This window comes from Esox lucius, chromosome 8, assembly GCF_011004845.1.
Source record: "Esox lucius isolate fEsoLuc1 chromosome 8, fEsoLuc1.pri, whole genome shotgun sequence".
NCBI classification, from domain to species: domain Eukaryota; kingdom Metazoa; phylum Chordata; class Actinopteri; order Esociformes; family Esocidae; genus Esox; species Esox lucius.
The window spans coordinates 32,975,067-32,990,959 of record NC_047576.1 but is presented as its reverse complement, the minus strand read 5'-3'; the positions used below and the strand labels follow the sequence as shown (position 1 = coordinate 32,990,959).

General features: G+C 42.6%; 1 protein-coding gene across 17 annotated transcripts in view; it reads right to left on the bottom strand.

Moving 5' to 3' along the window:
• The window catches only part of LOC105011989 (disks large homolog 1), a 145,472-nt gene that overhangs the window by 75,788 nt on the left and 53,791 nt on the right, over positions 1-15,893 (bottom strand). For 6 of the 17 annotated variants that reach the window (XM_020049079.2, XM_010872527.4, XM_010872530.4 and 3 more), the window contains exons 4-6: positions 14,877-14,966; positions 2,777-3,061; positions 158-265 (exon numbers count right to left, since the gene is read on the bottom strand). In XM_020049079.2, coding sequence (XP_019904638.2) covers positions 158-265; positions 2,777-3,061; positions 14,877-14,966 — 483 coding nt within the window. The remainder of the gene's footprint in view (positions 1-157; positions 266-2,776; positions 3,062-14,876; positions 14,967-15,893) is intronic. The other 11 variants (XM_020049082.2, XM_010872536.4, XM_020049084.2 and 8 more) reach the window with 3 other exon arrangements.

Sequence of the window (15,893 nt, the reverse complement as noted above, 5' to 3'; positions counted from 1 at the left end):
GCCAGAAGACAGAAATGGAACAGCTGTCGTGTGAGTGTCCTCACAAATAAAAGAATCGACTGCATAGAAAAAACAACAACGTGAAATGGAGATGCAGAACGCGAAATGGGGAGCGACGCCATGATTCTGAGATGAACCATCAGCAGGTGGGTGTTACCTGTAGAAGGCTGTGGCTGGTAGCGTACAGTGTTGAGAAGTCAGGAACAGGGGCCTCGTCAAAGCCTACAGGCGACCCAGCGTCCAAGATACACTCCAACGCCTCTACCTACAGCACAGAGGACAGGGACTCAACCTGTTACTGCAATGAGTGTACACACACACATAAAGACACACACACGACGACGGAAACAACGAAAATGTGTTCACACATACGGTGTGCAAAGCGAAGCATGCCACCAGAAGGATGGCCATCTAATATGAGCAGATGACCCCACCGTCTGCCCAGGGATGCAGTCATTAATACTAACGTAGCAACACAACGCTGACACAGGAACACCAAGCTCACAGAGGCCATATCAAGTCCAGATTACCTCTAAGCCCACACGCAGGTCTCTGCGCAAAAACACACACTTGGTTTGCTACAAGCGTGTCAGGCGGACAGAGTACTTGGCGGCTGAATGGACGGAGCATTTCAAGGCCGTCGCCACGACAGAAAAATGAACAGCTATGGAAACTAGTTGTGGTCGTGTGATGGAGAGAGCTTAGAACCGGCAGAAGCCAGTCTTGTCAAATGAGAAAGTTGTGACTAGGCAGTCGGTGAGAAGGATGAATGCAAGACATGCAGGCGCACTGAACATTCTAATAGGAATGCGCTAAGAACATCCACACCTCCTTAAAAATCAACACAAGCGCTTCCTGTAGATGTGTTAGAAAAATACTTTCCAGTGTTATTCAACTAGTTAGCACGCATCCTGCCAAATAGGGTACAGCTGCACACAAAGCATGATGTGTTACTCTAGTGGACAGTTATTAATGTTTAGTGTATGAGTCTCACAGGTGTGTACTGTGTGCCTTTGTGTGTGTGTGTGTGTGTGTGAGCGCAGAGTGCTGGCAAGTGCAGTTGGGTCCAGGCTGGCTACCAGAGACCAGCAGTACCTGAATCCTGGACAGAAACAAGATGGCCGCTCCATCTGCCAGGGCCTACAGAGCCAAGCAGACCGCTGTGATGGAGCGACCGTGAGCCTATGCAAACTTAAACACGCCGTGCAGTGACGTTCCAGAAAACCCCCCAGAGAGAAACACACATACACCACAGGGTGAACAACACAAATCCTTAGTTACAATTCAACGTAACTAGGAGCCAACGACATCACTGAATAGTTAACTTGAGAAAAGCACTGACAGAAGGTTTCGTAAATAATCTACATGGTTAACGCTCAACTTTATTACAAATGTGCAACCTTGATCAGCTCATATTGTTTGCTGTCAAGTAGCCTAACCGTTCACTGATACAATATGGTAAAAGTATGCCAACGCCCTGACTGATACAAAATAAAAAAATTACCCCACCAGATAGTAGACCACTAGATAGGCTGATGTCATTATGCCCCTACGCATCTGAATGGTGCAATTTTGCAGCTAAACCAACTGTTTATAACGGTTATAATTCTTATCATTATATAAATAACCACTGCTATAATAATGCTATGCATGACATAATGCATCCATTACCTGTACTTTTTTCAGAAAATTAACAAACCAAACCATTTGAAATAATTCAAACTACTATTTTAGAGACAGAAAGCTAAATAGAGCTAGCTAGCTAACTGAATTTGGTACGCTAACAGTAGCATTGATTAAGATATATATATTGTTTGAATAGTATCATATTGCTTTTCTGCTTTTCTAGTGATTCTAACCTCCCTCATATAATTTGTCCTTTTTGTGGAGCAAGTTGCTGTGGCACAAATGGCTTGACTTTTCCGAAGTGGTCCCGGTAATATGGCAGAGCTTTTGGGAAGTTAGATAGAACTACAAGTGTCATCTATGCTTTACATGGACGATCACAACACTCAGATGTGCAGTAATTACCAGACAACTGTTTGTTGGATTGTAGAGCTTACATACCCAAATGACAGGAGTAAATTGGTGCTTATTGTGTTAGTCAACAGAAAAATGTAGATATAATTGAAAAGCCTTGCCCAAGCTACTACTTGAGATGACAGTAGTCCATGTTTGATTGTGAAAAACATTCACTAGCAGATAAGTGGACCTCATAGTTACATTGACTAACATGATCCACTAGATGGGGGAAGACATCCATAATCTGCAATGCATCAGAACACTTGTGGTCCCCATAGCAGAATACTGAAGAAGCTTTTTTTGTTTCAGCTAAAAGGACTTGGCTTGAATACCAAATGTCACACAGTAATTTCAGGCAAAGAACATAGAAGCAACATTACGAAAATATGTAAAAACTTGGAAAACTCACGTATGCACAAACAAGTGTACACATGTACGGTACTGTTATTGGTATATCTGCTTCTCATCCCGGCTGTCTAGTAACTAAAGAGAACTCTGGGCACAAATGGTGGTCTGTATTCAAGAAAGTGTTCTTCTACGGCTTCCTGTGTTGACGAAAGCAGTGCCCGAAGCTTCTATTAGGACGCTGTGTATGAGAGTGTGAACAGAGTGTGTGATAAGTTGTGTGTGTAAATAGGACAGTGGGGACCAGATAAATAGAAGGAAGAGGTGGACGTAAAAAAAGAGAGCAAAAATGCATGTGTTTGACGTGTTGTATATTGACCGGTATAGAAACACTGTATGGGTGGCCTACCTTCATAGGGGAGATGTGTGCCTGGGAGACGTATCCGTGGACATTCTCTATCCGGGACAGGTTCTTTTCTGCTACCTGGACCAGCTCTGGCCGGCCCTCCCTTCCCTCTCTGTCCCCCCTGGCGTGGTGGTGCCCGTCCAGGGTTCCGGGGTGACTGCGGAGGGTCCCTGGCAGGCTGTCTCTGCCTCTCTCCTCCAGGCTGGGGTAGGCGTGCTGGGGACAGGCCTGGCACTGACCGCGGTCTTCCTGGGGCGATAGTCCTTCCTCATCCTGAATCCTGTACTTCTGCAAGAGGGAAGGGGATGGGGGGGAAGGGGGAGTGAAAGAAAGAAGAGGGAGGGGGAGGTGGAGTGCGACAGGTTTCGGTTAGTTTCGAGGTCACAACAGATGTGAGCTAGGCGCTTAGTGTCACTTGTTGGGAAATGTCTGAGGATCAAAGGAAAGGTTGCTTTGCGCCGACTACTGCGTGTTGATCTGTAGGGCAGCCCAGATGCAGGCTCAGCGTGGGACTAATAGCTTTGTTACTGTCCCATTGTTCCACGATGCTACAGCCCTAATCCATCCCCACAACAGAATGGACACGCAGCGTGATTACCCCTCCAGGCCTTCCCCTCTAAGTCACACTGTTAAAGCAGGCCCGGCTAATCAACCCCACGCAGCAGCGCTACAGGGCAGAAAATGAAGGACGTCGTCAATCTGGGTCAGCACCAGGCAGGTATTGGCTCTTATACAGACCACAGGGGACCAGGTGACTAGACTCTCTGGGCAAAGAGTGACATTAAGCGATCAATGAACTCCCATGGGGCCGTGCTTTAAAGAGCCCTTGTTTGCTGTAGTGATGCACTGTACTGGACTGGCTAAATGATACTAAAGGGATATTTAGGTGAAATAGTAGAATGTGTCTTTAATGAATAGCCTGGGCAATTACTGCACTAATCACTGAACAGAATTGCTGCTTCTCAGAGACGGGCCTCCATTTTTCCCAGGCGTTTGCTCGACGACTGTTCATCACGACAAGCACCACCAATATGAACATTGCGAAAACTGTACATCACACTGACAAAGACTACGCTGCCCATCATGCAACACTGATTTGGTGCCTCAGCAACATTATCTCACTCACAACGAGACCAGAGTTTCATTTCAGTATATACAGCTCCGGAACAAATTAAGAGACCACTGCACCTTTTTCTTTCCTTTCCAAAAAAGTCGAAAAGGAAGGTTTTGAGTGAGGAACAGAAGGGTTAAATTTAAGAGACTTCACATTTTTTTCTTGGACCCCATGTTAGCCGCTTTGAACGACGTGACATAAATCCAAATGTCAGATATGACAAAACCCACTATGTCAGATATGACATAAAACACTACATCATTGGTTTGTGTCTTTTTGGACATAACGGGTTGTACTTTTTGACATTGTTATTTATGTCACAAAGTTATGCCACATTAATTAACCCTCTATGAAGCATGACATATGATTACAAACATTATACAAGCTCAGCATCATTCAAAGCGAGACCGTCTAGGTCTATTAGAGAAGGGGTGTCAAACAACGTTATCCTGGGGTTGCGTTCTGCCTTCAGTGAGGAACGTCAGGGCCACACTGAACATTTCTCACCATCACATTTTTTATAAACTGTTCTCTATCCATAATGTGATTAGGTCATTATTATGATTCAAGTCAAACTTCGAGGTAAGCTATTAAAATGTCTACATAGGGTTAAAGGTGTTTGAAAGTGCAATGATTTTTTTATGTCCTTTTTCAAGGAGCATAAAGAAAATAGCTGAATGTGCATCCTCTCTTAGTGATTGGTTCACCCGAGTGAGCAACATGTGTCAGGTCCTCAGAGTCACAGTGTGTTAGAGCATAAGTGTGTGAAACGGCTGCCTCAGCAGTAAGGCTGTGTTTATATTTAGCTGAAGGCCGAATCACAAGGTATGTTGTCTAAATCAAAACTATCAGTTTTGTGGCCGACATCATGCCTTTCTGATACCGTTCAAGATAGGAATAGAAGTCAGCAAATAATGAATGGGCTGGCAAAATTGTGTGTGTGTGGGGGGAGATGAACACGTGTCTACCACCCAAATGTTTTCCTCCTCGCAAGTACACCAGCTATTGACAGCTTTACTTTGTGATTTGTGAAGCTTGGATGCTGACATTGGAAATGATGCAATGCCAGAAATGTTGCAGCTGTCATTTATTTCCAAAGAGGCATTCCTTAATTGCTCAACGGCTCTGGTGTAGCTTAACTGTTACTATGAAAATAGCAACTTCCTTCACGACAAGTTCATTGCACAAAATCATGAACAATCCCTTTAAAAGAGACTCAGAGCGAGTTAAACTATTTACGTTTTTTAACTCCTGCCTAATGCAAACGAGCCTCCAGGCAGGCAGCAAAGACCGGCACAGCTGAATGAGGACAACTGCTGTCCCACATGAGAAAATTATTCTAAAGAGGAGGGAAAGAAGGAAAGAGAGATTAGTGGGAAATGGAAATAGAGAACATGAGAGGTTGAGGTGGAGCAGTGATGAGAAGAAAGGACTTTGCCATAGAAAGTGTCAAAAAAAAACAAGACAAAATAAGATGAATAATACAACAAAAGCAGGAAATAACTACGGGAAGTGTTACACACAAACATTTCAAAAGGATGCAGCATCTCTCTCTCTCTCTGCTTCTCTGCCTGTCGTCCATGTCTCTCTCTCAGTCTCTCTCTCTCTCAGCCATCACACTGACACCAATCTGCCAAGCTCTCCAGTGAAACTGCTCTCAGCATTAGGCTGGGCCTGGGACTGGGCTGACCCACACACTAACCAACTACAACAGTGTTAAACATCCCTGCTGTACATCCTACATCTATCTTTTAGCACCTCAGAAAAACATGAACACTGCTGAACAATGCCTCTGGAACAATAACGAAATAAGCAATTCGAGACACTTACGCACAGAGACATACAAACGCACAAACACACACACACACAGTCGAGTGCAGCCAGCTCACAGCTGCTGTGCCAACTCAGCTACCAGCCTCAGGGAGTATGTGCCATCCAATCCTTCTTCTCTGGCAATACTGTACTTTGTCCACTGGTTGACCTTTAACCTCCCAACCCCTCAGAAGACAGCAACCCTGTCAATCATCCCAAAATGAAACTCATGGCATATATCCATACAGGATACCCCTATTCCTTTAGAAAAAGGCTCAGACATTTCTGTTTCCATCTACGGGGGCCGGTACTCGTGTCTCACCTGAAGTCATTAAGGTGTTAGGGCTGTAGCACCAGATGTTATTATAAAATAAGTGTTTTAAATACACTCACCTAAAGGATTATTAGGAACACCATACAAATGCTGTGTTTGACCCCCTTTCGCCTTCAGAACTGCCTTAATTCTACGTGACATTGATTCAGCAAGGTGCAGCAAGAAATGTTGGCCCATATTGATAGGATAGCATCTTGCAGTTGATGGAGATTTGTGGGATGCACATCCAGGGCACGAAGCTCCCGTTCCACCACATCCCAAAGATGCTCTATTGTGTTGAGATCTGGAGACTGTGGGGTCCATTTCAGTACAGTGAACTCATTGTCATGTTCAAGAAACCAATTTGAAATTATTCGAGCTTTGTGACATGGTGCATTATCCTGCTGGAAGTAGCCATCAGAGGATGGGTACATGGTGGTCATAAAGGGATGGACATGGTCAGAAACAATGCTCAGGTAGGCCGTGGCATTTAAACAATGCCCAATTGGCACTAAGGGGCCTAAAGTGTGCCAAGAAAACATCCCCACACCATTACACCACCACCACCAGCCTGCACAGTGGTAACAAGGCATGATGGATCCATGTTCTCATTCTGTTTACGCCAAATTCTGACTCTACCATCTGAATGTCTCAACAGAAATCGAGACTCATCAGACCAGGCAACATTCTTCCAGTCTTCAACTGTCCAATTTTGGTGAGCTCGTGCAAATTGTAGCCTCTTTTTCCTATTTGTAGTGGAGATGAGTGGTACCTGGTGGGGTCTTCTGCTGTTGTAGCCCATCCGCCTCAAGGTTGTGCGTGTTGTGGCTTCACAAATGCTTTGCTGCATACCTCGGTTGTAACAAGTGGTTATTTCAGTCGAAGTTGCTCTTCTATCAGCTTGAATCAGTCGGCCCATTCTCCTCTGACCTCTAGCATCAACAAGGCATTTTCGCCCACAGGACTGTCTGGATGTTTTTCCCTTTTCACACCATTCTTTGTAAACCCTAGAAATGGTTGTGCGTGAAAATCCCAGTAACTGAGCAGATTGTGAAATACTCAGACCGGCCTGCCTGGCACCAACAACCATGCCACGCTCAAAATTGCTTAAATCACCTTTCTTTCCCATTCTGACATTCAGTTTGGAGTTCAGGACCACACCCCTAAATGCATTGAAGCAACTGCCATGTGATTGGTTGATTAGATAATTGCATTAATGAGAAATTGAACAGGTGTTCTTAATAATCCTTTAGGTGAGTGTATATAACAATAAATTTTCTTAAAATGTAGATTATGTTACAATTTCTGATAAAAGTGTGGTAGATGTGTTTGACTTTTACTAGATGATGTGTTTTTACATTTTACAAAATAGTGTTAAATGTTTTATTCCAGCAGCCATTATAGTTTCTTACAGTAAGTGAACTTCTCCCTATGGTGTACTTATGCAATATATATCATCCAGGTAAAATGCAAGTTCACAAAGTAAGCCAAGGAGGAAATCCCGCCTCGCAGAAGGCAATTGGCTGGAACGAGTTTACTGGAACAGAATTAGGTGGATAAAAAAATATATATAAATTGACATTTCACTGGCAATGAACTGTCTGCGTTACCAAAGTACTCTTAGAGGGCCTCATCAGCTTACACAACATATTTATAGGGAACAAAGCTAGATTTGTTTTACTGAACAAATCCTACCTAGTGGAACTTTAACTGGAAAGCCGTAATTTTCCCAAACAGGAGACCTGAAGGATATGGGAGGGTCCTCAAGCTCTTGCTTGTAGTTTGTGTTCTCCATATTTATTTACGAGGTTGCGTTACATGTTCTAGGCTACTTCAGTTGGTAAGTTACAGCTCCAAGATCTGTCTCCAGGGGGAAACTTTGAGTTTAGAATGTTAGTTCTGCATACAAGAAAGTAACGTGTGTTGTTAAAACTAGACAATATTCATTCAGATCACAACGTGTACCAAACCGAACGCCCCTGCACCGAACGGTACATTACAGATACATGTACTGTTACACCCCTACAGCACAGTGTTAATGGACCACTTTAGGGCTTCCAAACGAAAACCAAGTCTCTATTCATTATTCATAAATGCAGTTCTCTATATCAGACATTGCCTAGACGGCGCCAAAGAGCAAGGAATATAGTCACTCAGTCAATGTCATTATTGCGATACCAAAGGGCAAGAAAAACAAAGATGGGACCAGATAAACAGTACATCTGTATCAAAAAAGCTGCAGCATCAATTTAAAGAGGAAAGAGGATAACAATATGCTCATAACTTGGTAAAATACACGTGCTACTGGAATGGAAGAAAGCATGGCTGTGTGGTTGCACACTTCCAGAATCCTTTGCAAATCCAAGCTTACTATTGAAAAAGATGTTAGCCAAAGCTTACATAGCATGCAGATACACTGGCATGGAAAGTTGTTAAAATAAACTGACTGTTAATTTCTACTTTTGAGCTGTCAATTAAGGGACAAGAAACAAAATAATAAGAAAAATAGGACTGTTTTGGGATTTCAGACATTGGAAGTGGGATAGTATATGAGCTAAACCCATGCTTGCCATTCCATCACCATTTGGCACCGCCTCTACACAACCAATTAGGACCCGCAACTGCTCACCTGCCTTTGTAAATTCAGATATAAATTACATAAGAAAGACTTATTTAGATTTTATTAAGAGTGTTTTTACACTATGATAGTATGATTTAGAGCAGTGGCTCACAACCTTTATCAGTTACTGTAGCCCCAAAAATATTTTGTACTGCTTGGAGTACCCCTGAAGTACCCCCATATGTTAATATCACTAGTAAGCCTATGGGATCATAAGTGTTTTCAAGTACCCCCTGTGGAGAGGCCAAGTAACACCAGGGTTCCTATTACCCCTGGTTGGGAACCACTGTTTTAGAGTAACAAGACTTATTGCCAGACTTAGAATGGAGATATATTTTTCAAAGTGTAAAAGGGGGAAAATATGAATTGTCGCATGTCACCCTCCGCGGTAACGTGGGACACTTTTCCAAAACATACTCTTTAAGGCTACTCTGTGGAATGTGAAGTCATGTAGAAAGTCTGGTTCTGAAGTCCTTCCGGCTCTACGTATAAACAGAAATAATAAAAGTATTCTACGATCACACGATTGTTCAATGGAGAGGGCCATGCTGTTTACCAGTTAGACAACATATTCTGTGAGTTTTCTAGCCTTTCCAGTCAGGGTAAGGCCAAAAATGTTGGGCCTTACAGTGTACCTCTGGTGCAGTGAGATTTTCCCATTGCTGGTGTGAACAGAAAATATTATTTACATATTATGCAAACACTATCTAAATAAACTTGTTGTCCCAATATGGTCTAAAAAGGCTGTAGTGTCAGCCCTACAGTAGCTTTGGAAACACAATTTCTGCACTATAAAGAGGAGTATAACACTGATGTATGCAAAATTACCCCACGGCACTAATCCAGTTTAGAGCAGGGGCACAAACAACAGTAAAATAACCTAATGTAAACACCCCAGAGCCACAACAGGGCATGTCTTGGATATGTATTACTGCTGCATGGCTTTCATGTTGTAATGGAAATGCATCTGTCTGCTTGCTGAGCTCTACACATTCCACTTCATACTGATCATCAACAGACTGGCGCCAACATACTATAGCTTTAAGAGATTCACATAAAACGAAAGATATAATTGAGAAAATATGTTTTTTATAATGCCAAATATGTACTGATATGCATGAAAAACATGTAAACCGCCTCTGACTAATCGAAATGTAAAACATGCTTTTTCCGTAAGCCCATGAGTCATCTATGCACTGACATTTATCACATAATATGTACATAGTAAATTCCAGAGTCGTTTATTTTCACATATACAATCGTTATTTCAGCAAGTCCTATGAAATCAGATTAAGAGAGCAATAACCAGCTTACACTCGCTGAGTGAGAGTCTCCTGCATCGAGAGACAGTTCAACTATTACTTCTTAAACTTATTTTTGATATTCTTCGTTATTCTCCTTTAATCAAACAAAGTTGTTTGATCCTTTAAGGCACTGTTGGATTAGAGCAGAGGCCAAATAATTCGGTAAAGTTGACTAAGTCGGTTGCCGGAAAGAAATGTAACTGGCTTTTGTCGGTGGCTTTTCCTTGTGTGCCTTTCATCTATATTTTTTTATTCTAAACTAAAGATGGCAATTAATTCACGGCAATGTCAAATTGCCAGCATTTTAGGGGCTGTGTACATGTGGTATTTATGTTATGTGTTAGCCTGTACCTCCATGTGTAATGTTAGACTGTACCTCTATGTGTTATGTTAGACTACCTGCATGTGTGATGTTAGACTGTACCTCTATGTGTGATGTTAGACTACCTGTATGTTATGTTAGACTACCTGCATGTGTTATGTTAGACTACCTCTATGTGTCATGTTAGACTATACCTCTATGTGTAATGTTAGACTGTACCTCTATGTGTAATGTTAGACTGTACCTCTATGTGTAATGTTAGACTGTACCTCTATGTGTGATGTTAGACTACCTCTATGTGTGATGTTAGACTGTACCTCTATGTGCAATGTTAGACTACCTGGATGCTTTATGTTAGACTGTACCTCTATGTGTTAGGTTAGACTACATCTATGTGTAATGTTAGACTGTACCTCTATGTGTTAGGTTAGACTACATCTATGTGTAATGTTAGACTGTACCTCTATGTGTTATGTTAGACTACCTGCATGTGTGATGTTAGACTGTACCTCTATGTGTTATGTTAGACTGTACCTCTATGTGTTACGTTAGACTACCTCTATGTGTAATGTTAGACTGTGCCTCTATGTGTAATGTTAGACTGTACCTCTATGTGTTATGTTAGACTACCTGCATGTGTGATGTTAGACTGTACCTCTATGTGTAATGTTAGACTGTACCTCTATGTGTTACGTTAGACTACCTCTATGTGTAATGTTAGACTGTGCCTCTATGTGTAATGTTAGACTGTACCTCTATGTGTTATGTTAGACTACCTGCATGTGTGATGTTAGACTGTACCTCTATGTGTGATGTTAAACTACCTGTATGTATTATGTTAGACTACCTCTATGTGTAATGTTAGACTACCTGTGTGTGTTATATTAGACTGTACCTCTATGTGTGATGTTAGACTACCTGTATGCTTTATGTGAGACTGTACCTCTATGTGTTATGTTAGACTGTACCTCTATATGTGATGTTAGACTACCTGTATGCTTTATGTTAGACTGTACCTCTATGTGTGATGTTAGACTACCTCTATGAGTAATGTTAGACTGTACCTCTATGTGTGATGTTAGACTACCTGTATGTTTTATGTTAGACTGTACCTCTATGTGTGATGTTAGACTACCTCTATGTGTTATGTTAGACTGTACCTCTATGTGTGATGTTAGACTGTACCTCTATGTGTGATGTTAGACTGTACCTCTATGTGTGATGTTAGACTGTACCTCTATGTGTGATGTTAGACTACCTCTATGTGTGATGTTAGACTGTACCTCTATGTGTGATGTTAGACTACCTGTATGTATTATGTTAGGCTGTACCTCTATGTGTGATGTTAGACTGTACCTCTATGTGTGATGTTAGACTACCTCAATGTTTTATGTTAGACTGTATCTCTATGTGTGACGTTAGACTACCTGTATGTTATGTTAGACTGTACCTCTATGTGTTATGTTAGACTGTACCTCTATGTGTTATGTTAGACTGTACCTCTATGTGTTATGTTAGACTGTACCTCTAAGTGTTATGTTAGACTGTACCTCTATGTGTTATGTTAGACTGTACCCTTGTGCGATGTGTTATAATGTACCTCTATGTGTAATGTTAGACTGTACCTCTATGTGTTATGTTAGACTGTATGTCTATATGTGATGTTAGACTGTACCTCTATATGTGATGTTAGACTGTACCTATGTGTGTTAGGTGTTAGATAATATCTCTATTTGTGATTTGTTAGACAGTACCTCTATGTGTGATGTGTTAGACTGTACCTCTGTGTAATGTTAGACAGTACCCTTATGTATGATATGTTAGACTATAACTCTGCATAATGTTAGACTACCCAAAAGTGTGATAATAGACTGTACCTCTATGTGTGATGTGTTACATAATACCATAGCTTTTATTTTGGCAAAAATAATAAGAAAAAAATGAAATATGTTGCCTACATAAGTTTCCAACTCCCACAATTTAATAATTTGCAGAGCCACCTTTCACTGCAATAACTACTTTAAGTCAGTGTCAGCTTTGCACGCAGTGTTGGGAGTTATTTTGGTCCAATCAGGTTGATAAGGTTGGTTGGGCAATGCTTTTGTTCTGCCACTATTTAATAGTGCCAGATATTTTTAACAGGATTGAGATCAGGACCCCGTTTTGTTCCACATATTCTTCCTGAGCCAGTCCAATGCTGCTGTGGCCTTGTGTTCGGGATTATTGTCCTGCTAAAAGGTGAATTTCCTCCCAAGAGTGCTGAAAGGTTGTCTTGCAGTGTGTCCTTGTATTTAGTTCCATCCATTCTTCTTTTAATGTTAATAAGATGCCCAGTCACTGTTGATGAGAAGCATCCCGACAGCATGATGTTGCCACCACCATACTTGAGGCATCTTGAAGCATGGGCAGCGTTAGATTGCTCTTTGAATTTTGGTCTAACCTATCTTGGTCTAATCTGACATGTTTTCAGTCTTGTGTTTTTTGTCAAACTCCAGGTGTGCATTCAGATGGTATACAAGGCAGTGTTATACAGAGCTCTTGATATGATTTACCAGCCTGGTCTCAGGACACTACGTAGAGAATTGTACGTAAATTTTAGCCAGGGGATTTCGTAAGATATATTACGTTCAGTAAGATAACATTAGAGCCGGAATGGAGAAACGAATGTGAAAACCATGTTTTGAAACAGTGACCTTCTGCATTCTAGTGTGCGCTACCCACTGCTCCATCTGTATATCCAGTGTGGGTCAGTGGGTAGGGTGACTACCTTCTCATCCAAATGTCACCAGATCGAAACACAGGTTAAACATTTTGTGAAAAATGTGTCTTTCATAGCGTTCGTAAGTTATCATACGTTTGTCTGGCTTTCGTATGTTATTTTACGTTTTAATAGGGCTCGTAACATTTGATACGTTGTAATAGCATTCATAAGATATGTTACGTTCGAATAATTTAGTTATGTATCATACATTTTAGTGCCGCATTGTAATGTAACCTAACGTAACGTCACATATCATATGCAATCGAGGGCCATGGATCTATGTAAAATAGTCTACGTAATGTCCTAAGACCAGGTTGGATTTACAGGTGCACCATTACTACAATCCCAGCCACTGAAATCTCTATCGCTTTTAAAGTGATTGCTGACCTCTGTGGCTTCTTTGACTCCTCCTGTCTTTGATAGTTTACAGTATTTTCTTGGCAGTGTCCGTTGACTTCGACAACAGCTGTACTATAAGGCAGTGATTCAGACAGCAGCTGCATTGTGAGGCAGTGATTTAAACCACTGCTGTACAGTGAGGCAGTGATTTAGACCATAGCTGTACTGTGAGGCAGTGATTTAGACCACAGCTGAACAGTGATGCAGTGACTTATACCACAGCTATGAATGTAGTATGTCTTCAACTGAGATATTTGACAGACAGAATATGGCCTTTCTGGGCCTTGATTATAAGTACTCGAACATAAAGCAACAGTTCCTCGACCTCTCTAACATCATGCAAGAAACATCTGCCACCTAAGGGTCCAACCAAGCACACAACCAAACACATGGCCAGGTCCCCCAGCGTCAGTGTACCTAAGCAGAGTGGTGGGACCAACCATATGGCACCCAGTGTCCACTCACATCCTATCAGGTTCGAGTGTCAGTATACCAAAACAATCCTCAAATGGACCATTTCTGTTTAGCCCCGCCCATCTCAGGACAGCTTAGACCAGTCCTGCCCTTACGCCGTCCTCACACTAGTCCGCGTGCAACTGATTAACATAAGAACCTCACACTAGAACACAACTTGAGTGCAACCGCGGACAGAGATACAGGTGTATGTATGATTTATGCATGAGCCCAGTGTTCAACTGCAGGCCTCAAGTTACAGGGCACGGTAATAGTGAGCGACAGCAACCCACAGAAAGTAGAGAAAGGGAGGGGATGAGAGAGGGAATGGGGTATCGATAGAGAAGGTGAATAGTACAAGATGAGAGGATCGGCAGCATCTGTTGTGGGGCTCATTATGTAAACCCATAATACAGAGAGATTCATATGCAATTACAAAAGCTCACAGAGCTGTATTTGTAATACGGATTTAAAGGTTGGAGGATTTTGTATTTGAATGACCTGCTCTACTGTACACAGGGATGTACTTTGCATTTTCTAAAAGACACTTTAAACACTCCTGATAGCAATGGGGTCTTGTTTTAGGAGGCTTTGAATAACAATATTCAAATGTTTATATTTACATTAGCATTTTGGTAATTTAGTGTCCAGAACAATTTTGTAGTCAGTACAGTCACCTAGAGTAGATAAGACAACCACAGATACCAGTTATGGCTAGTAACTGCTTCTGTTACTGAGAATGTGGTCGAGGTCACATGAATTTGACCTATGTACAATACTTAAAAAACTACTTCGCATCCCATTTCTAAACTATGGTCTTTGTACTTGTATTTCGTCATTTTTCACCATCTCTCCGCAAAGATACCCAAGCATCTACACGTATACACACACACACGTGCATACACATGCGTAGCCTATGCATTCACCCCGGTAAGTTTCAACGAAAGGGCTGAGTATGTTCCTCTAGACCCATGAGTGTAGTTGGGGAAGGAAAAGTGACGCTACCTGGGCAGTGGATCTAACTGATGGCCTCTCTGCTCTGGCGTTGGTCTCCAGCTCTGTCCCCTCTGAGCGGTAGCTCCCCTCCCAATCTCTCTACACATGGACAGGATGAGACAGAGGAGGGGGAGGAAGAGTAAATCATTTTGATTTATTTAGCAAGCTCAAGCAGTCGACGGAGGACCCTGGCAAATGGAGTTTGGTCCTACAATGGCAGACAGGTTGCAGTCTCTCCCTCTGCCACTGCTGATAATTCCATAGACAGGCAAACTCCCAGCCGGAGCCTTCCCTTCTACATAACATCATACTCCACTCTGCACTAAACTACCATGCTTCACTCTACCACTGGGCTGCCCTAAACCAGTTAGAGGCAAACATCCCTTCACTACACGGGCTGTGACCACTACTAGCTCCAGGACAGTCATAACTGTTGTTTAGAGTGGGAAATTGGGAGACTAGAGTGGGAAACCGGGAGACTAGAGTGGGAAACCGGGAGACTAGAGTGGGAAACCGGGAGACTAGAGTGGGAAACCGGGAGTTCGGTTCTCCTCCTTTGTATTGTCCTGCCTGTCTAAAAACACTCTGGTGCGAGGTCGTCTTTCTCCAATGCAGCGTGAGAGTAGTGCGTAAGCCGGACCGTGTTAACCGGACCGCGTTAACCGGACCGCGTTAACCGGACCGCGTTAACCGGAGTGTTATCACATGAGACAAAAAAGGGGTAAGGAGAAAGGAGGAGAGAGTAGCGAGGGGGGGTGTTGCGTAATCAGCTGAAGTAGCTGTTTTGTTTCCTGTGTGAGTTTTCAGGAAAACGGCTGACAACACGGGGGGGGGGGGGCACAAACCGTCCAATGGAAAGGCACGCCACCGGATCAGACGGAATTAAGGGCATGGTAGCACGCCACACGCTAGACGGGCATCGCCGTTACAACATGCTAACCGTGACACGGCTTGCACGCTACAGACCACGTGCAAGTGGCGAGCGATACGCTCTCCGGGTCCGCTTCGTTTAACCAGGGCATCAGA